This window comes from Lepidochelys kempii, chromosome 9 (genome assembly GCF_965140265.1).
Source record: "Lepidochelys kempii isolate rLepKem1 chromosome 9, rLepKem1.hap2, whole genome shotgun sequence".
NCBI lineage: Eukaryota > Metazoa > Chordata > Testudines > Cheloniidae > Lepidochelys > Lepidochelys kempii.
In genome coordinates, this window is record NC_133264.1 from 56,494,988 (window position 1) to 56,522,552 (window position 27,565).

At 48.2% G+C, this 27,565-nt stretch overlaps 1 protein-coding gene across 1 annotated transcript; it reads right to left on the bottom strand.

Moving 5' to 3' along the window:
• Window positions 1-664: 664 nt before the first annotated feature.
• On the bottom strand, window positions 665-26,165 carry KLHL30 (kelch like family member 30). The gene is made up of 8 exons (XM_073358819.1): window positions 26,127-26,165; window positions 23,477-24,310; window positions 13,341-13,500; window positions 9,251-9,337; window positions 8,291-8,446; window positions 7,720-7,908; window positions 5,505-5,650; window positions 665-1,165 (listed from the first exon to the last, which is right to left on the bottom strand). The coding sequence occupies exons 2-8, from the start codon at window positions 24,296-24,298 to the stop codon at window positions 914-916; spliced, it is 1,812 nt and encodes a 603-aa protein (XP_073214920.1). The 5' UTR covers window positions 24,299-24,310; window positions 26,127-26,165; the 3' UTR covers window positions 665-913.
• Between the last annotated feature and the right edge of the window lie 1,400 nt (window positions 26,166-27,565).

The window sequence follows — 27,565 nt, forward strand, 5'->3', positions numbered from 1 at the left end:
GCAGGAGGGGGCTCCAGACTGGGGCTGAGTGCTGAGGTGCACAAGGGGGTATGGGGTGCTGGCTCTGGGAGGGGCCTCAGGGCTGGGGTTGGGGTGCAGGAGGGGGTGCACGATGCAGTCTCTGGGAGGGAGTTTGGGTGCGGGAGGGCTCCAAGTTGGGGCTGAGTGTTGGGGTACAGGAGGCTGTATGGGGTGCTGGCTCCAGGAGGGGGCTCAGGGCTGGGGCAGAGGGTTGAAGTGTGGGAGGGAGTTTGGGGTGCAGGAGGGGGCACAGGGTGATGGCTCTGGGACGGGGCTCAGGGCTGGGGCAGGGGGCAAGGGTGCGAGAGGGGTGAAAATTCCCGCTGAGCAGCACTTACCTTAATCAGCAGCGCAGCGGGGCTAAGGCAGGCCCCACACCACTCCTGGAAGCAGCCAACATGCCCGTGTGGCCCCTGGGGGGTGGGGGGACATGGCTTTGCATGCTGCCACTCTCTGTAGGCACTGCCACCACAGCTCCCATTGTCCGCAGTTCCCTGTTCCCAGCCAATGGGAGCTGCGGAGGTGGTGCTTGTAGGCAGGAGCAGCATGCGGAGACCCCTGGCCCCTCCTCCAGGGGTTTTAGGGGCATGCTAGCTGCTTCCAGGAGTGGCGTGGGGCCAGGTTCTCAGCAGGCAGAGAGCCTGCCTTAGCCCCACTGTGCCACTGGACTTTTAGCAGCTGGAGATCGCGATTGACTGTCAGAGGTCCCAGGATCAACCAGTCGATCGTGATCTACCGGTTGGTGACCACTGCTCAAATCCAAGGTCCACATGAAACATGAAGGCAAAAATACATGCAAAAATGGTGATAATTCAAACAAATAAACCATCACTTTGTCCTTCCAAATCCTGGGCAGGACCACTCAAGCCCTAAGTGAGGGTCCCAGCCTCTCCTACTGGACATGGTTTCCCAGGAAGGGCTCTGTCCACTTTGATGTATCCATGAAGATGGAGGAAGAGCTGTGGTAGAGCCAGAGGCACGGCAGGGCTCCCTCCCTTGTCCAAATATCTTTAGCACAATCATAAACTTCCATCTCCACCCGGTAGTCACCATCCAGGCCCTTCCAGCGTCCACCTGTCACAAAGAGTTTGCCTCCCAATGGCACCATGCCTCCGTTTTCATGCAGAGTGTGAAGCAGCTGCACCTGAAGGAGATATCAGTCATGATATAGGGCTATAGCTCACTCACACCACATCACAATATATGGAATCCAGGCTGCCTTACACAGGAGGCAGTCATTATATACAGACAGACAAACAGAGTTCCGCACAGCTTGAGTTCCAGCTTTGTCTCTGGTTCTTTACCAGGCGCCACACCCTGGTTGGAACTCTGTACTGCATACAGAAACATGGAGGGTCTGAGTAACATCCTGCAAGTAAACATCTTTCCATCTCCATTTCCTACAAGAGGAAAGGGGGTGGAAGAACAGGTTTGTCTTCAGTGCAGAGTTAACTCAGGTGATTGACATCCAGATTAGTCCAGTCTGGGTGTGTGCAGCCACACTGAAAAGCCACATCCCAGTTGCTGAGCCCTTATTGGCTCTACACTCTCTAGGACTTCTAGGGGCACATCCCATGGTTCTTCGCACTGCAGTGAACTAAGCCCCTCTGGGATTCTTTCCCAGTGAATTGTGGGAGAACTTGTCTGTCCTTCTGGGCATGCAGGGGGAATTGTGGGAAGGCACTGGAGGACTGTCAGCACTGGAGGGATTTATCCTCTGTCCTCACTGCAAAGTGGATGGGTTACCAGCCCACATAAAAGCAGTCCAAGTACTCTATCTAACACATAACCCAGCCAGGCTGGCTTTCCTGGGCTGAAAGTCCCACTAAACCCAGGTGAGCTCTTTTGGGGGTCAGGGAGAACTCGCAAGGAAGACCCTGAGTGAATTGCACAGGGCACATATGCAATAAGGAGACACTTCTGGGCTCAAATCTCAAAGAGCTCATAAGTGGAATGAGGTTCTGGGATCTCAACCCAGCTCCTAGAGGACCCAGCAGCATTGTTAAGATGTGATGAGACATCCATGTTACTGAGCTGAATGGGAATTGCCATGACTTGTGTGCATCAATCATATCTAGTGCTGAAGTGGGGCTGGCACGTTGTTCCAGCGATGCCCTGGGGCCCAGCACTTACTGAAGAATTTAAAGCTTTCATTAAAATAAATAAATCATTTTCCAAATGAGCCACTGAAATCCATAGGGAGGGCTTCAGGTGCGGAGCACCTCTGAAAACCAAGCTGCTTTCATGCAGATACTTAACTGGGAATTTAGGTGCCTAGATGTGAAACTTTTGGCCTAAGTTTGTAGCTCAGATAGCTGTAAAGTAAACTTTGTAAATCCCACCCAATAAATACAGGTAGCTTATAACAATAGCAGCCTAATAGCCTGAGTACTGGACTAGGATTAAGGAAACCTGGGTTCTAGTCCTGTCTCTGCCACTGGCCTATTGGGGAATTTGGGCAAGTCACTTCACTTCTCTGTGGCTGAGTCTCCAGCTGTAAACAATAGAGATAATGATAGTTTGTGCATTACTGATGAAAAGTGCTGGTGAGAGCCCTGCAGTATTATTATTAAAAGAGCTCCCAGGTGTCCCAGAAACATCTTAACTAATTTAATCTGTCTGTGGTATTTCTATGGTGCCTATCACACTGGGATTTACATGTCAATGAGGAGTTAAATCTGAAGCCACTTACATATCATAAGAACGTAAGAATGGCCCTACTGGGTCAGACCAAAGGTCCATCTAGCCCAGTATCCTGTCTTCTGACAGTGGCCAGTGCCAGGTGCCCCAGGGGGAATGAACAGAACAGATAATCATCAAATGATCCATTGCCTGTCGCTCATTCCCAGCTTCTGGCAAACAAAGGCTAGGGACACCATCCCTGCCCATCCTGGCTAATAGCTATTGATGGACCTAACCTCCATGAATTTATCTAGTTCTTTTTTGAACCCTGCTATGGTCTTGGCCTTCACAACATCCTCTGGCAAGGAGTTCCACAGGTTGACTGTGTGTTGTGTGAAGAAATACTTCCTTTTATTTATTTTAAACCTTCTGCCTATTAATTTCATTTGGTGACCCCCTAGTTCTTGTGTTATGAGAAGTAGTAAACAACACTTCCTTATCTACTTTCTCTACATCAGTCATGATTTTATAGACCTCAATCATATCTCCTTTTAGCCGTCTCTTTTCCAAGCTGAAAAGTCCCAGTCTTATTAATCTCTCCTCATACGGAAGCAGTTCCATACCCCTAATCATTTTTGTTGCCATTTTCTGAAACTTTTCCAATTCCAATATATCTTTTTTGAGATGGGATGACCACATCTGCACACAGTATTCAAGATGAGGGCGTACAATGGATTTATATAGAGGCAACATGATATTTCCTGTCCTATAATCTATCCCTTTCTTAATTATTTCCAGCATTCTGTTCGCTTTTTTGACTGCCACTGCACATTGAGTGGATGTTTTCAGAGAACTATCCACAATGACTTCAAGATCTCTTTCCTGAGTGGTAACAGCTAATTTAGACCCCAGTAACAGCTAAATTAGACCCATAGTGACATGGCTAAGTAGGTTTCAGTAGTTCACTCAGCCAGGGTGGCTGGCTATTACCGGAGCTCCACTTCCATAACCCCACCTCAAAATATATACAGGACAAAAGTGGCATAAGACCCAGCTAGGGTCACAGGCCCTATCCCTTCTTTCTGAGTCTATCAGTATCACTTTTATTACAGTAGTGTCTAAGCTGAGACAGGGCTCAAGGCCCCACTGTGCTAGGTGTTGTACACACCTGGAAAGCAATGACAGTTACTGGGAACTTACAGGCTATGACAGGTGGTGAGAAAAAGCTGGGGCAGGGGGGGAAGGGAGTCCTGACCAGAGCAATACCCAGAAGTTGCGGTGCTTACACTGAATCCTGACACCAGGACAGGTGGGTGGGATGACATGAAAGAAATAGACAAAGTAAAGCTGGGGCTGTAACTGAAATCAGCCAAGTTACCAGCCCATTCTGTCTGCCTGCTTGCCCCACTTTGCACAAGGACACTTGATCAGGATACCTTCAGCTTCTCCTAGACCAATGGTTCTCAACCCCTTGGGGGCCACGAGAGGGTTCAGGGGGTCTGCCATGCATAGCTGGTATTATACTCGCTAGGACCCAGGGCAGAAAGCCAGAGCCTCACTGCACAGGACTGCAACCCAGGGCCCAAAGCCCACCACCCAGGGCTAACGTCAAAGCCTGAGCAATTTAGCTTCACAATGCTTCCTGTGGCATGGGGACCTGAGTAATTGCCCTGCTTTCTACCTATGCAAAAGATGTTGTGGCACAGCTGGGCCATGGAGCATGTTGGGGGGGGGGGTGCTCAGAAAGAGAAAGGTTGAGAACCCCTGTCAGAGATGACCGGTGTCAGAGTAGCAGCCATGTTAGTCTGTATTCGCAAAAAGAAAAGGAGGACTTGTGGCACCTTAGAGACTAACACATTTATTTGAGCATACAGCTCACTTCATCGGATGCAACTGTCAGAGATGATGCTACTAAAGCTGTGCTGGGTGATCCTAGACCTGAGGAGCACTCTGCTCTACAGGCAGAGAAGGAAGGAGAACTGTGCATTCTATGCTGAAAGAGTTAACAGACCAGTCCCAGAACTGGAACCAATGGGTGACCAATGGAGCACTGAAAGTTATTCATAAGCAGAAAAAAAGGAAGCTGAGGGAGGGAGAGACTGGCAGGGCTTTCTCTGCACCTGTCTGGAGTATTGGCAGCTTGGTCAGCTGAGCACTGACGCCATGTGAACAGCTGCAGCAGGATTTCAGAATGATCTTGTGTAACCCAACCCTGCAACAACATTAAACACACAGCTCCTTGAAGGCCAGCGGGGCCCAGGGAAGTGGGTTATGCCATGTTGCTTCCTGAGGCCCCCTCACTCCAAGTCAGGTCTTTTTGGGGCTCTGGGATAGGCATTTAGGGGGTTAGAACAAAGCTACCAGCTACCAGCTTCCCTTTGGCCGGAGAATCACTCAGAGATGAGAACAAGCCTCTGTTTGAGGGTCCCATTGCCAGGGACTCGGGTGGTAGAAGCAGCAATGGCTGGGGCTTTACTTTGAGCTGTGGGGAAATGAATTTGGGGGTCTCAGCTCACTGGCCCCTCACTCCAACCCCAGTTCAATAGATGGTTGTGGCAGACACTTACACAGAAGGAATGCAGAATGGAACTAGCCTCCAGGCCAAATTGCCCACAAGCCACAGAAGAAGTGGTCTGACCCAAGGCCATGTTAGTGGGTCAATGTGGAGAAGCCTAGGATTGAATAACTATTGTGACCAAGCCTTGCTTTCTCCCAACATAGGGTTATAGAGAAGGGGTGTCCTGATACTCTGGGTTAGGCACTATGAAATCCACATACATATCAAATAGAGCCCTCCTTCCAACATGGCACTGGGGAATCCATGTCCAGCATGGTGCACCCCAGTGACCCACTCCACCTACCTTCTGCCAGATGTTAGCATCTGGATCATACACATACACCTTCTTTGTGTTGTCCCCAATGAGGTAAACTGCTCCATGCAGGGAGGCACAGCGCGGGGCAGAGAGGTACTTTGGGATGAATGGGGATGCGATTACACTCCACACATCTGCCAGAAACAGCCATCATCAGTTAGTGAAAGTGCTTAGGAGCCTTGACTAGTAATAAAGTTATCACAGGGTGTTAATGAGTCACAGGGTGATAGAGTCACAAGGACGGGAGAGAGCAGGCTGGCCCAACATAGTAGCTTGCTGGGCTGATTCCCATATCACTTACACTGGTGTAAATCAGGAGTCAACCCATTTACATTCATGGCATTATATGGGTGTAAATACTCTCAGAATTAGGCCCTATAACTGACCTCTTACCATATGGGCCTTGGGCAAGGCAGTCATGAGGGGTTTTCGCCATGCATTGTCTGACCTGATTAACATTAGCCTGGCATGTAATTCACTTGTAGGGAGCAAACTGTGGTCCTGAGACCAGTTGGACACTGGCATGGATGTGAAGAGGCAAAAGAGGGAGCATATTTTGGAATTGTCTCAATTTATCTATCTTTGTGCTAGTTTCAAAGGTTAAAGCTTCTGGTGAGTCCATATGCGGTTAAACTGGGCTACAGTATTTAAATCAGCTAATGGAGTGAAGACACATCTCTTCTTTCACAGGAACTAGACAGCACCAGTCTCGCTTTAACCATTCTGGTGTATCATTTAGGGACAGAGCAAAGGCTGATTCTGGGTACCAGCTAACATAGGCTTGTCATATGACTCCTTTACGCAAGGTATTCTAATGCTCACTTTGTATAACTTTGTATAACTTTATATAACAGTCACTTTGTATAACTTCAGGGCAATGTATCTAAGACCTTCTGAGTAAGAGGATGGCTGCCAGTAAAGGGTTTCCTAAACATGTGAGCCACTAATAGCTCCAAAATAACTTTCCAGGCTCATAGATCATCATATTGTCATGTGCCACTGCCATATCATGCTGATGTCATATGCACATTTGTCCCTCTAAGACACATTTAGTGGCAGCACTGGAAAGGGAATCACAAAGGAGCCAGCACACCTCGCCTTCCAATGAAGAACCACATCAGATGGGGGAAAGAGTGTCCACATGGTAGTGGGAGACACAGGGCCAGAATGTGAGACCCTTACTCCCCCTGGGAAACAGTTACTCACTTGAGCAATATTATTATAATAATACCCAGTTCTTATGTCATGCTTCTAATAAATTGCTCTCACAGTGCTTTACAAAGGATTCAGTATCATGATCTCAATTTTACAAATGGAGAAACTGAGGCACAGAGAGGTGATGGGGCTAGCTCAAAGTCACCCATGGGCCAACTGCAGCACCAGGGGTAGAAGCCAGCTCTGAGTCCCAGTTCAGTGCTCTGTCCACTAGGCCACACTGCCTCCGCTTGCCTTCAATAGACCTAGCTTGTGTAAGTTAATACTCACTAGGGAGAGTAAGAGGTTCACAATCTGGCCCACAGTGAACATTTCCTGAACTAGAAGAGAACACAAGTCTGGGGTTCACTTTGGGGAAGAGATGATAGCTGAGGCTGACCCAGTTTGCTCATCCATAATACTCTAAATCACTGTGTAGGTAGCACTTTTACCTCATTTAAATTTGGTTCATGCTCACTAATGTTCTCATACTGGGTCTTATGAAACTCCATGTAAGTAAATTACCAGAGACAGTTCAATGTCTTGTACGTTTTAAATAACTGGAAATGGCTACATGAAACGGGCAGCAACTGTTTGGAGTTTTACCGTACCTAAGGGAACAAAGCACCAACCCTAAGCTGGTGGAAATCAGTATCATTCCATGGAGGGCAATGGAGCTATGCCAAGTCACCCCAAGTTAAAGAATTTAGGTCTTGACACAGAATGAGTGCCGAATTTACAGCGTCTCTCAGGAGGAATCCTTGCTTCCTGCTGCACAATGGGCACCACGTTCCCTGGCCCCTGATTCGAGATGAACAGGCTGACACAAACATAACTCACGCATCACACACTCACATATGCTCTGGTTCTATTTCATGCAGGACAACACACGTTGTAGGTGAACACGTTGATGCACGTGCACCAGGACTGGCACAGTACTGTTGGGAGGGACCTTTCTGAGGCTTGGGCCTTTGCATCCAAAATTCCTGTTGCTGTTCCTTCTCCTTACCTATGACAGGGTTGTAACACTGCAGTGTTAGTGCATTGTACTTGACAGCACAAGAGCCAATGAGGTAGAGCTTCCCCAGACATCCAGTTGCAGTGAAGTTGCTAACATACTTCAGGGCAGGGCTGATGGGGCACCAGCTATTATTATAAGGGTCATAGCACTCCACCTCCACCGTGTCCACTGTGGTCCCTACATACCAAGAGAGGAGACAGGTGAGAGGTTAGCACAGCACAGGGAGTATTATTTGCATTGCAGTAGCATCGGGAGTCCAGAGCCCCACTGTGCCACATGCTGTACAAACACATGACAAAGAGACAGGCCCTGACCCAAAGTGCTTCCAATCTCAGTACAAGACAGGAGACAACAGACGGATACAAAAAACAGGGAGCACAAGGAAACAATTTGACCAGAGCGATCAGCATGCTGAGCATGCTGGTCTGCAGGCTTCTCAGCAGGGGATCTGAAGGAGGACAATGAGCTGGCCTTATGGGTGTCTCCATACAGAAGGGCCTTATCAGAGACTGACAGACAAGAGAGAGGGGAGGTGGCCAGAGAGACGGATGGTGCCTACCCCCAATGGCATAGATCTCTCCATTGAGGACAGCACTGGCATGGTTTGTTCTGGGTTTCAGCATTGGTGCAATGAGTTTCCATGCACCCTCCTTGAGACGGAAGCACCAGGACTGGGTTGTGGACCAGGTGTCATTCTGCGTCCCCCTGGAGCCACCTAGGAAGAGAATAATCCATCACACACAGAGAGAAAATGTTGTAAGGTGGAGTCAGCCCTGCCCAGGGTAGTGGTCCTACACTGCATCTTTTGCCTTGACATCTAGGCCCCTTTACAGGCATTAAATTAAACTGTGATTTGAAGACAACTTTACAAAGAACACAGCACCACAGGCTGCTGGCTGCAGCTCAATAGAAGCAAACCCCAGAAAATAAAAACAAACTAATCTAAAGTCCAAACAAACAAAAGGTCACCAAATTTAAACTCAGGCAGATTGTGAGAAGGAGTAAAATCCACAGGAGAGAACCCTCTACTGAAAAGCCCAGCTACTGCCAGGCCTAGCGAGATGAACTTCAGCAGGTACCAACCATGGTAGATAGAGAGACAAGGGGGTCTCTCTCGAAAAACCACACCATCCAAGCATGAAGTACAGCCTGGGACATAATTAATTCATGGCACTGTGGTGTCATGGGCCATTCTTCCATTCATTAATTTAATTAAATCAATCAAAGAGCACTGAACTTTCACAACCTGAAAATTGCTGAACTACTGCCCAGGAGCTATGTGATAGCACTGAACTTCCTCAGAGTTGCTGCTTATTAGCAAAATGTCCTCTGGATGCCATGGAAAGAGTAACATTTATTAAATTAATTTGTCATTTATTTTCTCTGTTTCATTAAACAGAAAAAAATACCCTGTGGGGCCACCAGCCCAGACACGTGAAGGGAAACACAAGGAATTCCAAAGGTTAGGTTCCAGCTTAGGTTCAGCGGAGGGGTTGGATGAGATCCCCAAGTTACATACCTGTGACATAAACATAATTATTTAGTGCCACCAGAGAAAAGCCCCATTTATTGTAGTCTGGAAAGTCAGGAAGAGCCATCCATCTTTCTGAAACACAGAAAAGTCATAAAGAACCTAAAGGCTTAGACCAGATCCAAAGGCATAAGCCACTACATACTTCCCACTGCTTCTGTCTTCCCAACATATGACCGAAATGCAAGACAACATGCCTCCTCTGCTCTAAATAACGGGTAGGATCAGAACTGTTAAAATGGTCCCTTCCCCAGATTTCCCTACCCCCCTCCAACACTCCCCTAGCTATTTGGCACAACTGGTCTTTAGGAAATTCACTGGAGCCAGATCCTCATGTACTGCTGCAAATGGAAGGAATATTGAACAGGAGTCTTTACAGCTCGCCAGTAACAAAAACTGGCCAAACTCCACCAAGTTTTTGCAATACATTGAACTGCACAACTGCCATTCATTTCACTCTGGATGTATTCTTGGAAAGGAAAGTAGGAAGCCTAAGAACAGCTCCTATTCTATTCTGAACAGTGTTACGCAGGCTCCCTTAAACAACACCCCAATATTCCTCAGCCATCTCTGCTGTAATGCTGTAGGAGATAGGTGAGGAAAGCTTACAAGTGTAATTCTGATGGAATCCTTTCCTCTTTTGGTATCCAAATGGCTCCACCCACAGTTCTTAAAGAATCGAAACTAAACTGGCCATTAAAATGGAAATCTCCTCATTCTGTGCGCCCCATCCCAGCTGGTGTAAATCAACACAGTTCCACTGACCTCATGGAGCTACACCAATTTACAACCAACTGGGGATCTGGCCCATTACCTTCAGTGGCATTACAATAATTTACACCTACTGGGGATCCGGCCCTGATACTGTAGACATGTACTAGAATCCCTGTGTCTGCCTCTGGCAGTCACCAGTGCTTTGAGCTTCCACCATACCTGTCTGTGCCACACTGTACATGGCGTGAGGGGAAACCTGCCCCACGCCTGTGGAAATCAGTTTGTGCCTGGAAGTGTGAGATTGCGTACACTTCTCATACCATGCAGGACTACAATGGCTACCCACTGACTATTCCACTGGTGCTGGAGTGTATCTCTTCTGTACGATACTGAAGCATACCTGTGTTAAAACTGTTCTGCTGTCTGATGGCCTGACCTACAGCTCACTGAAGTCAGTGGGAATCTCTTCATTGACTTCAATGGACATTTGCTCAGGCTCTTACAACATAGCACGGGGAGGCTGAGACCCGGCTATGTTCATTTGGCTACAGGGGAATTGTGTGTGTTAATTAGCTCTGGTCCTTGCGTACATAATGTTGTCAAAGTCTCCTGCAATTGCATCAGTCTGCCAGGATTATGCCCTGTCTCCACACCCAAGCTGCAGAAAGTCTGACTCATGGGCTTGTCACCTGGGGAATAGAGCTAGCATTAGGCTGTGCGATTGCGAGAGCATCAGCCTGTGGGGAAACCAGCTGTTCAGCGAATGACAAAAGCCAAGGACACCCAGAGCATTACATCACCCTGGTAATGGCTTCATTCTAGGATGAATGCGGCTGATTACTGTGCGTGTCTAAATCTCTGATGTAAAGGGTTCGCTGGTAGTTTAGCCCCTGGCATGGCCACGTTGTTTGTGAGCCACCAGCACAGGGCCCCGCAGCATGGTTCCAGGACCGCTCTCAGGAACCGAGGCCTCTGAGATACTAAGGAGCTTGCGGCTTGTTATGGACTTGGAAACTGTGACCAGACTCTCGGCACCCAGGCGTCTTTTTTTGTTTGTTTTTAATCTGCAATTTAGAACCAATTGGACACTAGAGCCGCGTGAGGTGTGGGGCGCTCTCATCACCCACCCTCCCAGGGCCAGTTCAGGCCTCCATTAGTGGCCCTGTGGATAAGGATGGGCAATAGTCAGAATAAATGAGTCCAATCTGGCTCCACTGAAGTCAGTGAGAGTTTGGCTGCTGGCTTCCATGGAATCAGGATCCAGCATCCTGGGACGGATATGGGGAGGAAGAGTCTATTTTTTGGTCTATGGGGAGACAATGACTGAGAGACTCCATTCCTTCTTGTGCATAGGGTCTGAATGAGACCCCTGTCTTCTCACACAAATGGCTTTCACACCTCCAGTTTGAAAACACTGACATGTAGTTTACTTATTTTAATCTCGACCACCACCCTTTACAGGCCTGGGAAGCAACTCTATTTACAGGGACATACCAACATCACCCCTCTTTACCAGAGAGGGGTCATGCTAGCCCTGATCATGCTAGCCCCTCCCACTTTCCTTTTCTGTCTCTCTTTCCCACTTTGCACTTCCTTCTTATGCACCTTTCTGCTTTTCCAGTTAATGGGTTAACTATCTCCTTAGCTCCCTAGCAATTAGCCCCAGCTTTTCTCAGTCAGGCCCTTCTCGGGGAAATTAATTGGCCTTCCAGTGAGCAGACTGCTAGTTCAGCTGCTGGTTCTCAGTCCTGCCACATGTATTTTATACAAACAATACTAGCTGGCATTTCAAAGGGGGGTTGGCATCATCCCCTCCTAACAGACAGAAAACTGAAGAGGTGCCAACATTTTCAAAGGTAGCCCCTGAATTTGGGCCCCTTTGTTTAAAACTATAGCGCCTAAGTGATGTGGCTGAGCCAGAGTCAGAGCTGGGAAGAGAAGGCAGGTCTCCTGATTTCAGGTCCTTCATCCTCTCTAGGGGACCACACACCATCAGCAAACCCACCCACACACCCCGCACAAACTACACCAAGGCACGGTTAGCTGTGTGAGTTCATCCTCTTGATCCTACTCAATAGCTTTGGACAGGTGACACACAGAGGCTAAGAAGAGACCAGAACACATAGGAACTGGCAGAAGTTTCTCTCTCAAGCTTAAGAGAGAAAGACTGCATATCTATTGCATCACACACTTTGCCCACAAAACTTTTAGGGCCAAATCCAGGGCTCCATCTTCTTAGCACTAATCCAGCAGTGCACAGGGGATGGAGAGTGGTTCGAACAAGGCAGCGGTGTAAGACCTCCAGTAGACAACAGAAACTCCACTCCAATACTGCAGTTATTCAGCCATCTGCATCACTGAAGTCCTGCCTGAGCTGGATGTAACCCTGGGTGTAGCAAAGAGGCAGGTCTCCCTCAGAGATTGACAGTGAGGGAAGGCCAGACGCCCCCCGGTGGGTGGAACCAGGAAGGCCACGCTCACCATGCCAGAAGCACAGGGGCGGAACAGGAAGTATAAAAGGCGGGCCCTGTAACTCATTTGGGTAGCAGCTGCTAAAGGAGATGGACATGTTTTCCCCACTGTTGAGGCAGGAGCCTGCAGAAGACTTCAGTTACCCTGAGGACTTGCCCAAGCTACCAGAGCTGCCAGACCCAACCAATGCTGAAGAAGTGCTGGGATTGCCACTGGCAGTATACCCTGAGGAGACAGAGGACATACAAGTACACCTTGAGAGGAGGGTAGGAAGGAGCCCAGGGATAGCCAGCTGTAGTCTGGCTGCAGGGGCATCTGAAACACGATCAGTGTGTTGCAGTGGGATTCCTTGCTGACCCAGTGGCAGACTGCCCTGCTACTGTTAGGGCCCTGGGCTGGGATGCAGTGGAGTCTGGTGGGCCTGCATCCCCCTATCTTTGGCAGTACTCCCCCTCTTTAGGCCAAGAGGCCTGTACTTGCCTGTCTCCCCCCAGAGCTGGGTTGACAAATTGGACCTGACCTGACCCGACCCCTTGCTGGAGCCTCCTAGTCTGTGTTCGGTGCTCACCCTTCCCTGAAGTCTAGAACCCAAGACTGTGTTTGGTACCCTGCCCTGTCTGAGGGCCTGAGTTCCCTGACTATACCCTGCCTGAGGGTTGGGCTTTAGATTGTTTGGTGTCCTGCCCTGCCTGAGGGCTTGGGCCCCTGAACCACTCACTGCTCTACCCTGCTGAAGGGATCGAGCACCAAGACTGCAACTTTCCCATTATCTTAGATTGTTCTTACAGGGTATGGCCTCCCTCAGAGATTGACAGCAAGGAAGGGCCACACATGCGTATGCTGGGCCTGGCCTGAACCTCAGCTAGAAACAGGCTTGGTTTTGCTTGCTTACTGGTCTTGGGATTGTAAAAGGCAAAGTTCTGGGAGACTGGCAACTGCACGTCTTCTGCCTCATGCTCTTCCAGAGCTCGACCCGCGACCACCACCAGCACTTCCTCCAGCTTCTGTGGAAGGGCAAGTAGGCTCTTCTGGACAAAGGACCTGTTTTCCACCTTATAGGAGATAAAAGAAACATGTCACCAGGCTCAGCAGCTAGGCCCAAGCTCCTCATTCTCCTGGACAGGAGTTCTAGAATGGCAGTAAGTCTTTTCTGGTGGTGGGTGGAGAGCCAGGTGGCTTCCTCACTGGCTCTAGTGGCTGCTTCTCCCTCTGCAGGAGGCTGTCTGCAGACAGTGCTGTATCACTTACACTCAAGGGCATATTCTCAAGCTTTCCTTGGCCACCAGAAGGACTACAAACCTTCTGTGTTAAATGCAAACTGAGATTCCAATGTCATCACGTGGCTCTGGAATCCAGGGCACATGCCTATGAGTTTATCCAGCCTTGGTGCAATGGGAGTTTTGGAAACGTGCATGCTGCCAGCCCAAAATCATCTACGTTATGGAAAATGGGATGGGAGGGGGGAGAGAGAGAGCAAAGCCTGCTGAGCAGGGAGTTGGGGGAGCCCCATCCACTGCAGCCTCAGCTTGGGCCAGCATTCCCTGCTGCCTGCTCTCTGCCTGACATGCTCCTTCAGCCCCGAGGCTGCTACAATTCACATTATCTGGGTAGAAAAATCACTCTGTCTCCCTCCTTTAGCCCTGTGTGGACTGACCTTGCTACTGCTGCTCCCAGGGCTCACAGTGTAGACTGTGTGTTGCATTGCTGCTGGACATCCTCCCACTAGCACTATCTGCCCAAGCAGCACAGCTTGCTTATTGCCTATTAACCACTGTACCTGCCTGCCCAGCAGCTACAGCTCTGGAGCCCTGTGCCAAGCTGGGTTAACCATGGTGGCTGGCATAGGTCCCTTCCCATTCACTGGGAGCATTTGGAGGGGGTTTCTGTGCTTGCTTATCCATTGAAAGCAGGTGCCTTTCCTGCCCACAAAGTCCTGTGTCTCCGTGACCCTCACCCCCGCTGCACTCTTCACAAAGAGAACATAAACGTCAAATTACTGTCTACTAGCCATCAAAGGAAACTCTTCCAGTGTCGATTTGATTTAAATCACTAGTCAGGAAGACTTGATTTAATCATGGATTTCTACATAAAAGTGTATTCTTGTTGGGTGTTATAACCTTAATATATATTCTTCACAACTCAGAGATATAGGTTTCATTTTTAGAAAGTACACACTATACATCTTAAGTGATTTATTTTGAAAACTTTTCAGATTAGTTTTACAGCTATATCAGAAAATGAACAATTGTTTGGTTATTTCATTTACCAAAGGTAATTTAAGCAGATATTTATGAAGTCATTGGGAGGTGAACTATCTCCAATTCAACAGGTTAATCAATAATATTTGGAGGATTTTCTTGCCCTGTTGTGTTAGGAGGAGAACATCACCAGACAGACATTTAAATTGTTTTAGTTAACTAAAACAATGATGTTATGTATTCTAGATTTTTTTTCTTCAACAGCAAACATATAATTTAACAAACAAGCATGTGAATTTTTGAATTTAGTTAAATATTCAAGTTTTTTAAAATCAGGTTTGTTTTTGTTAATTGTTAACTAAAATAGTTAATGAAATATATTTTAAAAAAACAAATTAAATCAACTATATCAGTTAACTCAATATGAGAAACTTAAAATGGCTTCTGCAACTAACTCAGTTGTCTTCACCTTCATTTTCCTGTTTGTTCATAATCTGGAAAAGAAAAACAAGCTTTCCTGCTTTTTCAGATCCCAAACGATTTCTCAATTTGGAATGAATTAGTTCAAAGGAAGAAAATATTCTTTCTACACTGGCAGAAGAAGCTACTGCTGTTAAAAGTGAGATTATCACTTCAACGGTCTCTGAATCCAAGTGCTTAAGTGACTTCCACCAGTTCACTGGTGTGACTTCCTTTAAAACATCAGCAAACATATATTTCTTGAATGATTCACCCTTAGCTCTGAAGTTTTTATAGTTGGCATTATGGAAGATGATTGCTGGATGTCCATGTCGTAGCCAACTCCTCTTCATCAGCAGTTAATGTTTGACCCTGGTACCTAGTATTGCAAAAAAATGAGCTGGAGATAGTGCTTGTCCCATTTCATTTTTTTAATGCTTGTAATTTAACTCTGTCATTGCATATTTCCCCTTTTAAGATCTCATTCAGTTCCTTCCAAATGTCAACAGCACCAGCAATAAAACAGCGATTTCCCTGCACTTTGTTCAAGGCTACAGAAATAGGCTTCAGGGCGCTCAGCATGTGTTCAACATTTCTCTTAAGCCCAATGTTGAGAACTTCGGCTGTGACAGTGCCATCTATTTTTTCATGATTTTGTTCAGACTGTCATCAAATTAGGCCAGTGCTTGATACAGTGCTCAAAACAGTCAACTACTCAGTTCCATTGCACGTCTTGTGGGAGAGTTAGCTTGGTTCCTCCCACTTTTTTAGAGCAACTGCTGCAAAATGGTGTTACGGAAGTATTTTGCAATTTCAACAACATTAGCCTTTATTTCTGGAACACTGAAGTCTTTGGCTAGGAGGTGCATCAAATGAGCACTGCAACCGTATGTTAGCTGGGGACTCTCTTCATTCTCTTCTAAATTTCTTCTCATCTTGGATACATTTGCAGCATTTTCTGTGACCAAGCTGCGTACTAGACATTTGAATTGTTTTTCACAGTTTGTTATAGCTTTTACTGCTACTTCTTGTAAGTATTCTGCTGTGTGTGCATTTCCTAATGTATCAATTGTTTCTGTAAGGAAGACATTCCCTTCTTCTGTTGTCACAGAAGCACATACAACAGGATCATTATGGACATTGCTCCACCCATCAAGACTCAGGTTAACAATTTCACCCTCTAGACCTTTTGCACACTGCTCAATTTCTTTCCTCCAGTTTATCCAGCGATTTGGCTGCAACATCTGCTCTGTTCGGTGGACTGTATCCTGGTCTTAATGACTGAACCATGTTAATGAAGTGTGGGTTCTCAACCATACGGAAACGAGAGTTTGTTGCATAAACAAACCGGGCAATTTTTTCATCAATTACCTCTTCTTGTAATCTGCTGGTTCTTATCACAAACTTATCCATGGTTGTCAGGTCCGGCTCTAGGCACCAGGAAAGCAAACACGTGCTTGGGGCAGCACAATTCCAGGGGTGGCATTCCGGCCACCCCCTTTTTTCCCCCCTTGGGCACTTATGCTCTCGGAGGATCCAAAGAACTGAGGAAGAGGGACGCCTGCTGAAAGAAACATGCTAGCTCCAGACTGGATGCCGGGGCATAGACATTGACAAGAGGCAACATGAGCCCTTCCACCCAAACCCGGAGGTGCAGCATGTGCATCTAGTCCAACCCCCAGCTCAAAGCAGGTCCAATCCCCAACTAAATCATCCCAGCCAGGCCTTTGTCAAGCCTGACCTTAAACTTCTAAGGAAGCAGATTCCACCACCTCCCTAGGTAACACATTCCAGTGTTTCACCACCCTCCTAGTGGAAAAAGTGTTTCCTAATATCCAACCTAAACCTCCCCCACTGCAACTTGAGACCATTACTCCTCGTTCTGTCATCTGCTACCACTGGGAACAGTCTAGATCCATCCTCTTTGGAACCCCCTTTCAGGTAGTTGAAAGCAGCTATCAAATCCCCCCTCATTCTTCTCTTCTGCAGACTAAATAATCCCAGTTCCCTCAGCCTCTCCTCATAAGTCATGTGTTCCAGACCCCTAATCATTTTTGTTGCCCTCTGCTGGACTCTTTCCAATTTTTCCACATCCTTCTTGTGGTGTGGGGCCCAAAACTGGACACAGTACTCCAGATGAGGCCTCACCAATGTCAAATAGAGGGGAATGATCACATCCCTCAACCTGCTGGCAATGCCCCTACTTATACATCCCAAAATGCCATTGCCTTCTTGGCAACAAGGGCACACTGTTGACTCATATCCAGATTCTCGTCCACTGTAACCCCTAGGTCCTTTTCTGCAGAACTGCTGCCTAGCCATTCAGTCCCTAGTCTGTAGCAGTGCATGGGATTCTTCTGTCCTAAGTGCAGAACTCTGCACTTATCCTTGCTAAACCACATCGGATTACTTTTGGCCCAATTGTCTAATTTGTCTAGGGCCCTCTGTATCCTATTCCTACCCTCCAGAATATCTACCTCTCCCAGTTTAGTGTCATCTGCAAACTTGCTGAGGGTGTAATCCACACCATCCTCCAGATCATTTATGAAGATATTGAACAAAACTGGCCCGAGGACCGACCCTTGGGGCACTCCACTTGATACCAGCTGCTAACTAGACATGGAGGCATTGATCACTACCCGTTGAGCCTGACAATCTAGCCAGCTTTCTATCCACCTTATAGTCCATTCATCCTGCCCATACTTCTGTAACTTGCTGGCAAGAATACTGTGGGAGACCATGTCAAAAGCTTTGCTAAAGTCAAGGAACAACACGTCTACCGCTTTTCCCCCATCCACAGAGCCAGTTATCTTGTCACAGAAAGCAATTAGATTAGTCAGGCATGACTTGCCCTTGGTGAATCCATGCTGACTATACCTGATCACTTTCCTCTCCTCTAAGTGCTTCAGAATTGATTGCTTGAGGACCTGTTCCATGATTTTTCCAGGGACTGAGGTGAGGCTGACTGGCCTGTAGTTCCCAGGATCATCCTCCTTCCCTTTTTTTAAAGATGGGCACTACATTAGCCTTTGTCCAGTCGTCCAGGACCTCCCCCAGTCGCCATGAGTTTTCAAAGATAATGGCCAATGGCTCTGCAATCACATCCGCCAACTCCTTTAGCACTCTCAGATGCAGCGCATCCGGCCCCATGGACCTGTGCTTGTCCAGTTTTTCTAAATAGTCCTGAACCACTTCTTTCTTCACAGAGGGCTAGTCACCTCCCCATGCTGTGCTGCCCAGAGCAGCAGTCTGGGAGCTGACCTTGTTCGTGAAGACTGAGGGGAAAAAAAAGCCCTGAGTACATTAGTTTTTTCCGCATCCTCTGTCACTAGGTTGCCTCCCTCATTCAGTAAGGGGCCCACATATTCCTTGGCTTTCTTCTTGTTGCTAACATACCTGAAGAAACCCTTCTTGTTACTCTTAAAATCTCTTGCCGGTTGCAACCCCAAGTGTGATTTGGCCTTCCTGATTTCACTCCTGCATGCCTGAGCAATATTTTTATACTCTTCCCTAGTCATCTGTCCAGTCTTCCACGTCTTGTCAGCTTCTTTTTTGTGTTTTAAGATCAGCAAGGATTTCACTGTTAAGCCAAGCTGGTCACCTGCCATATTTACTATTCTTTCTACACATCTGGATGGTTTGTTCCTGCAACCTCAATAAGGATGCATTAAAATACAGTCAGCTCTCCTGGACTCCTTTCCCCCTCATGTTATTCTCCCAGGGAATCCTGCCCATCAGTTCCCTGAGGGAGTCAGTCTGCTTTTCTGAGTCCAGGGTCCATATTCTGCTGCTCTCCTTTCTTCCTTGTGTCAGGATCCTGAACTCGACCATCTCATGGTCACTGCCTCCCAGGTTCCCGGCCACTTTAGCTTCCCCTACTAATTCTTCCCTGTTTGTGAGCAGCAGATCAAGAACAGCTCTGCCCCTAGTTGGTTACTCCAGCACTTCCACCAGGAAATTGTCCCATACACTTTCCAAAAACTTCCTGGATTGTCTGTGCACCGCTGTATTGCTCTCCCAGCAGATATCAGGGTGATTGAAATCTCCCATGAGAACCAGGACCTGCGATCTAGTAACTTCCGTTAGTTGCTGGAAGAGAGCCTGATCCGGTGGTCTATAGCAGACTCCCACCACAACATCACCCTTGTTGCTCACGCTTCTAAACTTAATCCAGAGACACTCAGGTTTTTCTGCAGTTTCATACCAGAGTTCTGAGCAGTCATACTGCTGTCTTACTTACAATGCAACTCTGCCACCTTTTCTGCCCTGCCTGTCCTTCTTGAACAGTTTATATCTATCCATGACAGTACTCCAGTCATGTGAGCTATCCCACCAAGTCTCTGTTATTCCAATCACATCATAATTCCTTGACTGTGCCAGGACTTCCAGTTCTCCCTGCTTGTTTCCCAGGCTTCTTGCATTTGTGTATAGGCACTTGAGATAACTTGCTGTTTGTCCTGCTTTCTCAGTATGAGGCAGGAGCCCTCCCTTTTCGTGTTTTCCTGCTTGTTCTTCCTACTGGTATCCCACATCTCCACTTACCTCAGGGCTTTGGTCTCCTTCCCCCGGTGAACCTAGTTTAAAGCCCTCCTCACTAGGTTACCCAGCCTGCTTGCAAAGATGCTGTTCCCTCTCTTCGTTAGGTGGAGCCCATCTCTCCCTAGCACTCCTCCTTCTTGCAACATCATCCCATGGTCAAAGAATCCAAAGCCTTCTCTCCAACACCACCTGCGTAGCCATTCGTTGACTTCCACGATTCGACAGTCTCTACCTGGGCCTTTTCCTTCCATGGGGAGGATGGACAAGAACACCACTTGCACCTCAAACTCCTTTATCCTTCTTCCCAGAGCCACGTAGTCTGCAGTGATCCACTCAAGGTCATTCTTGGCAGTATCATTGGTGCCCATGTGGAGAAGCAGGAAGGGGTAGCGATCTGAGGGCTTGATGAGTCTCTCCATCACATCATGAATTCTAGCTCCTGGCAAGCAGCAGACTTCCAGGTTTTCCTGGTCGGGGCAGCAGATAGATGACTCAGTCCCCCTGAGGGGAGTGTCCCCGACCACCACCACCTGCCTCCTTCTCTTGGGAGCGGTGGTCATGGAACCCTCATCCCTAGGACAGTGCATCCTGTCCCACTGGTGCCACGCCACCTGACTCAGCCCTCAGCACTAGGGACAATGGTGGAGGAAGAACTGCAGCCCCGGATGGGCCAGGAGAGGGGGGAAAACAAAAACCGCCTCCCCAGGGCCCTCGTAAAAAGAAAATGAGGCAAGGCCGGGGGCGGCAGCAACAGGAGAAGGAAAGGAATAAAGGTTAAGGATAGTAGCAGGGGCTGAAATGGGGACAGGAACAGGGGCAGGGGACTGAGGGCAACCCCACCCAAGGGGGAAGAGGGTAAGAAACCTGCAGGGATTGAGAGGGGCTGGGACTCAGAGCGAGGAGCAAACCCAGACCCCTCCCCCACTTCCCAGGCCACTAGCGGGGCCCAAGAGCAGGGGCCAGGGGTGGCATCTTAGCCTTGCCCCCAAGAAAAGTGCAGGACCCACCAAACGAACATCGGCCATATTGTCACATACTATAGAATTTATAATCCCTATTCCATGTTGAGATATTTTCGAGCTATAAAGTATCTTAATTAAAACTATCTTTAGATAGGTGTTTGTTTTTTTCCATTGATTTTTATCCACCGTGAACTCTTCCCCACTGAGGGAGGCAGTTACTGTGAGTAATACTGCTGTGGTAAGCCTGAAAAGCCTTCGAGGATGCAACTGATCTGCAAGGTACTAATATATGGGATCAGTCACTTCACATGAGGTCCAGGTACCAGATTCTTGCCTTTCAGCAATAGAGCTGATCTACTTCTTTCCTTGGCTGCACAAAAACCCAGCTAGGTTTTGTGGTGGCTGTCCAAGGTGAATTATATTATTTGCAGCTAATATTTGTGTTAGGTGCAATTGCAGCAGTTCACCTTGATCTAACATGATCTCTAAGGCATGGGTCCTAGGAGCCATTCCCTTCCTTTCTGTGTATGGCAGTGCAGGTTAAGTGAACGCACAGGCTCTCAGTGGAGGGCCCTCAATGCTAAAATTTGTTCCCCTGCATCATCAATAGAGCTGGATTCAAGGTCTGTCTCTAGTATCCAAGATTTCCCTGTGGTGATCCAGGTGGATATTTGCTTTGGAGGAAGGTTCTAGTTCTACCTTTTGATAAAAGAACCAAAGACTGTGGGCCAACTCCTCAGCAGGAATAATTAAGAAAGGGATAGATAATAGGACAGGAAATATCATGTTGCCTCTACGTAAATCCATGAATACTGTGTGCAGATGTGGTCATCCCATCTCAAAAAAGATATATTGGAATTGGAAAAGTTTCAGAAAATGGCAACAAAAATGATTAGGGGTATGGAACTGCTTCCGTATGAGGAGAGATTAATAAGACTGGGACTTTTCAGCTTGGAAAAGAGACGGCTAAAAGGAGATATGATTGAGGGCTATAAAATCATGACTGGTGTAGAGAAAGTAGATAAGGAAGTGTTTACTACTTCTCATAACACAAGAACTAGGGGGTCACCAAATGAAATTAATAGGCAGCAGGTTTAAAATAAATAAAAGGAAGTATTTCTTCATACAACACACAGTCAACCTGTGGAACTCCTTGCCAGAGGATGTTGTGAAGGCCAAGACCATAACAGGGTTCAAAAAAGAACTAGATAAATTCATGGAGGATAGGTCCATCAATAGCTATTAGCCAGGATGGGCAGGGATGGTGTCCCTAGCCTCTGTTTGCCAGAAGCTGGGAATGAGCGACAGGCAATGGATCACTTGATGATTACCTGTTCTGTTCATTCCCTCTGGGGCACCTGGCACTGGCCACTGTCAGAAAACAGGATACTGGGATAGACAGACTTTGGCCTGATACAGTAGGGCCATTCTTATGTGTAAATCAGCATTGCTCTCGCTGTTTTTACCTGCATCCTGAGATGTGGTGAGTGGGGTATATTTCAAAAAGTGAAGCAATAGGTAAAGGTCACTCTGTTCCATTGTTTGGAATAAACCAAGAATGAATGTGTTATGGAAATTGATTTTTGGATTTATGGAACAACTTTCCACCTCTCCAAGAACTCAGACTCATTAGTTTGGTTCAGATTAGCACCCAAGAATCTCTGTGCTTGTTCAAAGGTACCCCAACTAATTCAGTAGTCTGGGAATCTTGTGAACACACAGTATCCGTGGAAGCATTCTGGCCTGGTCTGGTTCCAGCTGGGTTTGAAATATCCACCTTAGAAGTCTTTCCTGTGGTTTTTATGCCTCCAGGCTCTACCAAAATGCAGTGCTAATGCATGTGAAAATGAAGAAACAATTAACAAACTATGACAGCCTTCCAGGAGCTGGAGGGGTGAGCTCAAATGTTGGGAGAAGGTTTTCAGTTGGTTATTTGACCTGACTTGTCGCCTCAATTTGTCTGTTCACCATTTACACATTTTAAATATAGTCCCTTGAAGGCTTTAGACAGGAAAGTGTTTCTGGTATAAGCTAAGGGTAAATTTAAACTGATATAGCTATCCTAGTACAAAAAGAAAAGGAGTACTTGTGGCACCTTAGAGACTGCTCAATTTATCTGAGCATGAGCTTTCGTGAGCTACAGCTCACTTCATCGGATGCATCCGATGAAGTGAGCTGTAGCTCACGAAAACTCATGCTCAAATAAATTAGTTAGTCTCTAAAGTGCCACAAGTACTCCTTTTCGTTTTGCGAATACAGACTAACACAGGTGTTACTCTGAAACCTATCCTAGTACAACGCTCCTCCTATCCCACCATTCCTGGGCAGACACTCTCATTCTAGGACAAGAGGAGCCTTTATCCCATTAAACTTGGGCAGGAGGTTAAACTAAACCAAAAAAGGCCACTTATCTACCGGACTAGGAGTGTCCTCAAAGTGGGCTATAGTAGTGCGACTATAACTGGTAGACCCTTCCCAGGCAGGGAAGCTAGGAATGGCTGTGGTCACTGAGTGGGGATGGATTGGGGTAAAGCTCCTACAGAGCCTACAGTGGATTTCTGCACTGAGCTGGAAGAGGCTTGGCTACAGAGATGATTTAGGGGCCTCTGAGCCTGCACTGGATTCCTGTGCCTCGCTGACTCTGGGAAAAGCCCCACTTCCCTCTGCTGGCCTTTAGGGCATCTCCCTCAGCATTTCTATAGCACCTTCTAAAGCACATTCACCATCAGAGTGGAAAGGTAGTCTGACTTGGACTCTCACACCTAGGAATCTAGTTGCACACTGATGCAGATCATTTTCCCCCTGGCAACCTCCCTCCAGGACAGAAGCTCCATCTATACAGGGCCATTCTGATACCTTACAGCACTGACCGTGCTTCGGTATCTGGAGATGACAGCCTTGCAAGCTTCCGAATCCTGGATCAGCGGCTCAAATGAGAGCAGGTTCTGCAGGTACTGGTCTGGGAGTGAAACCAAGTGCACCAGGTCTAGGAGCTCCGGCAAGTGCTTGGCTCTAGATGCTTCATCATACCTCACCCACCTAAGCACAGCTTCAGCTAGGCTCTGTTCTTCCTGTACCTGCAGCAGGTCATTGGACAAGTAGATTACAAGCCTCTCCTTGGATAGCTGGAGAAACTCCTCCTGGTGTGATACAGCCTCAAAATTCTCCTGCAGGAAAGCCCAGGCCTTTGAAGACACCTCTGGGCAGCCATGGTTCTCCCCAAACGCACAGATGCCCAGGCAGTTGGTTGCATCCATCTGCTGTCTCAGGTAGCGGCTGCAGACTTTCCGTATGGTGGAGAAATGGAGCTGGTTGGAGGTCCGGATTAGCGCCTCCACATTCCCCTGGTTGATGGTGATCTTTCCTGTGTAAGCAAAGTCGATCAGAGTCTCCATGACAACAGGATCCACCTCTTTGATCTCCACACGGGCTGAGATGCTCTCAATAAAGTCGCCAGTGAACATGGCATTGAAGTAGTGGCTGCAGAGGGCCAGGATGCCACGGTGGCAGGGGAACTCATGCCCACCCACAAGCAGCGTGATGTCGGAGAGCTTCGGATTGGAGCGCAGGCTCCGCAGGCCTTCCAAGATGGCCTGGGGGTGGGATGGGAGGGAGAAATCGAAGTCATCAACGTTCCTCACCATGGTGCTGTCCTCTGGTAAATCCCACTCCTTTTTTTGGGGCTCTAACATGGAAACTCCACTCTGCTTAATAAGCAATGAAAGAGGGGAATGAATAATTGGCTGGTTGCCCTGAAAGGGAAGGTCAGTAATAACTGTCTCCTCCCAGCACCAATGGGTGTTCATAAAGGCTGATTCTCCCAAAAAACTTATAGGCACAAGCAGGATTGATGACGAGTGCTTCTGTGACTTGTGTGTCAATGCCCTCATCTCCCTCACGTCCCTCCACAAAGCACATGTCTCCAGAGGTTCCAGGCTCATAGGTGTACCCCAGAGCACTTCCCCTTGCTGGACTAAGTGCCTCTATCCTGCAGCCCCTGACATCACTGACTGTCTCCTGTTGGGAACCAATTTCTAGCTCCTCTTAGAAGGAGGAGAGAATCTGATTGAATGAAACATATTTTCAGGGGCCTGTGTGGCTTTTCCCCCAGGCTTCCCCCTCCCAATAAACAGCTGCAAAACTAGCCCATTTTCCTCCTCCAAAACCCTCCTTAAACCTCTCCTTTGCTATGAAGCTTACAAGAACCCTGACAGTGTTTAGGCTGCTGGTGTGCTGAGACTGCCTCCAAGCATGCTGACTGATAGCCTCATTGTTTCCTTGTATTCCCTCCACCACATTTGTCTGTCTGTATGCATCTGCTGTCACTCATTTTATATTAAGGGTATGTCTAAACTTTCCAAACTCTAAACTACAGCAACACAGCGATGGCACCGCAGCCCTGACGTTGTAGCACCATAGTGTAGATGCTTCCTACATTAACAGAAGAGGGTTTTCCATTGTTGGCGTTAGTCCACCTCTCCGAGAGGCAGTAGCTAGGTCAAGGAAAGAATCCTTCCAACGTGCTCTGGAGAGAGGAGCTGTCTGGCAGTTCCCCGTGTGCTGGGTAAAGTAAGAATTATTCCCTCCACCTAGCTGAATCTACAACAGGGGTGAAGTCACCCTACCTCTGTCGCACCAGGTGTGGAATTCATCACAGTGCTAAGCTGGAGCGAGGTCAGCCTAAGTTTTAGGTGTAAACATAGCCTTACACCACAGGGATGGTTTGTTCTGTGTTTGTGCAGCGCCTGGCATGCTGGATGCCTGGCCCATGACTGTGGCTCCCATGTGCTACGATAATAAAACAACCAGTGGGCATGAAAGTGATATGGACACATAGGAAGAGACAGTCCTACCATGAAGCGCTGCCAGTCTACCCAGACAGAGGAAATAGGGGCACAAAAAGGTGCAATGACTAGCCCAGGGTCCCACAATCAGTCTGTAGCAAAACCAGGAAGACTTTCCTGACACTCAGTCCAGTCCCCTGCCACTGGCCATTGACTACAATGCTGCTACCCCAATTTTCACCATCAGAGGATCTGGCCTAACATGATCTCCTCCTCCCAGAATCACCTGTTTACCTCCTCTCTCCCTCTAGCCTTGTTATAGCTTCAAATCCCACTAAGCGTTTGCACGTTCCTCCAGAGACATTTCCCTGCAGAGAGCACATGGCAACCGTGAGGGAGCATGCTCTAGTTTCAGGCTACCCAAATTTACCAGGGGCCCCACAGATGGGGGCGCTCTGAAGCCTGCACCACCATTCCTGACACACTCTGGAGAGAAGGGTTGGGGGGAAGGGCTGAAGAGTGACTCCCCTGGTGCCGCAAGGTGAGAGCAGCAGTTTGGGGGCCACTTTGGAAGGCTCCCTGCACTGAAGAGGAGCTGTTATTAACTGGGGCTTCTCTCCATGTGCAGTACTGTGAGCCTAGACGCCAGCCAGCGCTGTGCCCTCACTGTATGCTGTGCCCTCCATCCAGCACCTTTCCACGCTGGCACAGGCCAGTACTAGCAGCCCCAGCTTACCTCTCAGCTGCCCCTGAGATGACTCTGTCCAGCCAATCGATCGACTGGCCTGTTTGATCAGTGGCGCTTGGGTGGCTTGGGGAGGACGGGAGGCAGCCAGATTCCCAGCCGTGGGAGCTCAGCACTCAGGAGGGACACAGCTTAGGGACTGCCTGGCTGGAGACCAGAGGGGTTATTTTTAGACAGCAGCCTGTCCGAGGGGTGGGGGAGGTGGGAAGTTCTTTGACACTGATTCTCTGCAGGCCACCTGCTCTTAAAGTGACCCGCCAGGCGAGAAAGGCAGGGGGCTGGGAAGGAGGCAGAGGTGGAGCTGCATAAGCAGGGCTTTGCTGGCCTTTGGAAGGCAATCTCACCAGCTAAATGACTGCTTTGTCCCCAGGCCACCTTTGGTGCAGGCCCCTTCCCACCCCAGGGGAAGTCTCCTCCATGAGTTCAGGGTGACAGAGCACCTCCCCCCAGGATCGCCTGGGCTTGCTGTCCCCCGAGTGACTGAAGTGGCTAGGCTGGCTTTGAGTGCAGACAACACTGCTCTCTGGGGACACAGAGCTTAGCTCCCAAGCTCATTGGGGCAGGACCCTAAGATGCGCCTGGGTTTTTGTGGCAACAGTGCCTGTGCCAAGGCTTCATTCATTCTGCTGGGGAGCAAGTGAGGCTGGGTCCCAAAAACACAGGGGTTGCTCCACTGTCTGTGGTGAGCAAGGATTGCTCCTGTGTGTAATGCTTTGAAGGGTCAGGCCCCCTCCTACCCCCGTTTGTACACACCTGTACATTTGCCAGAGAAAAGCTGGTGACTACCCCACTAAGTTCCTCAGCTGTAGCTAAAGAGCATCTTAAACACTAGACTAAAACACCGTCCCACACTGACAAGGTTGAAAGCATAGCCCCTTTTGGAATCAGTGTGTGTTTGTCTCTGTGCCACATGCAATTAACTCTGACCCCTGGTGTTGTTCTTGCATGGGAGAATCCCAATAAACACCTTAGCCATGGTGTGGGACCCGCTGTTGGTTTGAACTGCTCTGCTTTGGTAATTACAAAGTAGATGTATTTATTTTTTACTTCACCCAATAAAAAGTAATAGAAGGCCTAAAACCCAATAGTTACCAATGCAATGCATCCAAGACACTGCCACCCAGCAGCAAATCAACAGCTCTCTGCACAAGAGAAGCCAGTTCACAAAAACGAAATTTCCCACCAAACCCTGGTCTTGTTACAAATCCAAACCTCCAGCCAAACCCCCCGCAGATCTCAGCCCTTCCCAAATATCTTCTACCAGCTACACTTCTGTACCAAGGGCATATCAGCAGACCTGCAGCAGTGTCACAGGACAGGAGAGAGGCCTCTCAGAAAGGCAGGCCCTGAGTAAGAACCTTAAACTCCACCTGGAACTCCCCAGGCAGGCAGATGCTGGAGCCCTGATATCAAGTGCTGATGGGGAGCAG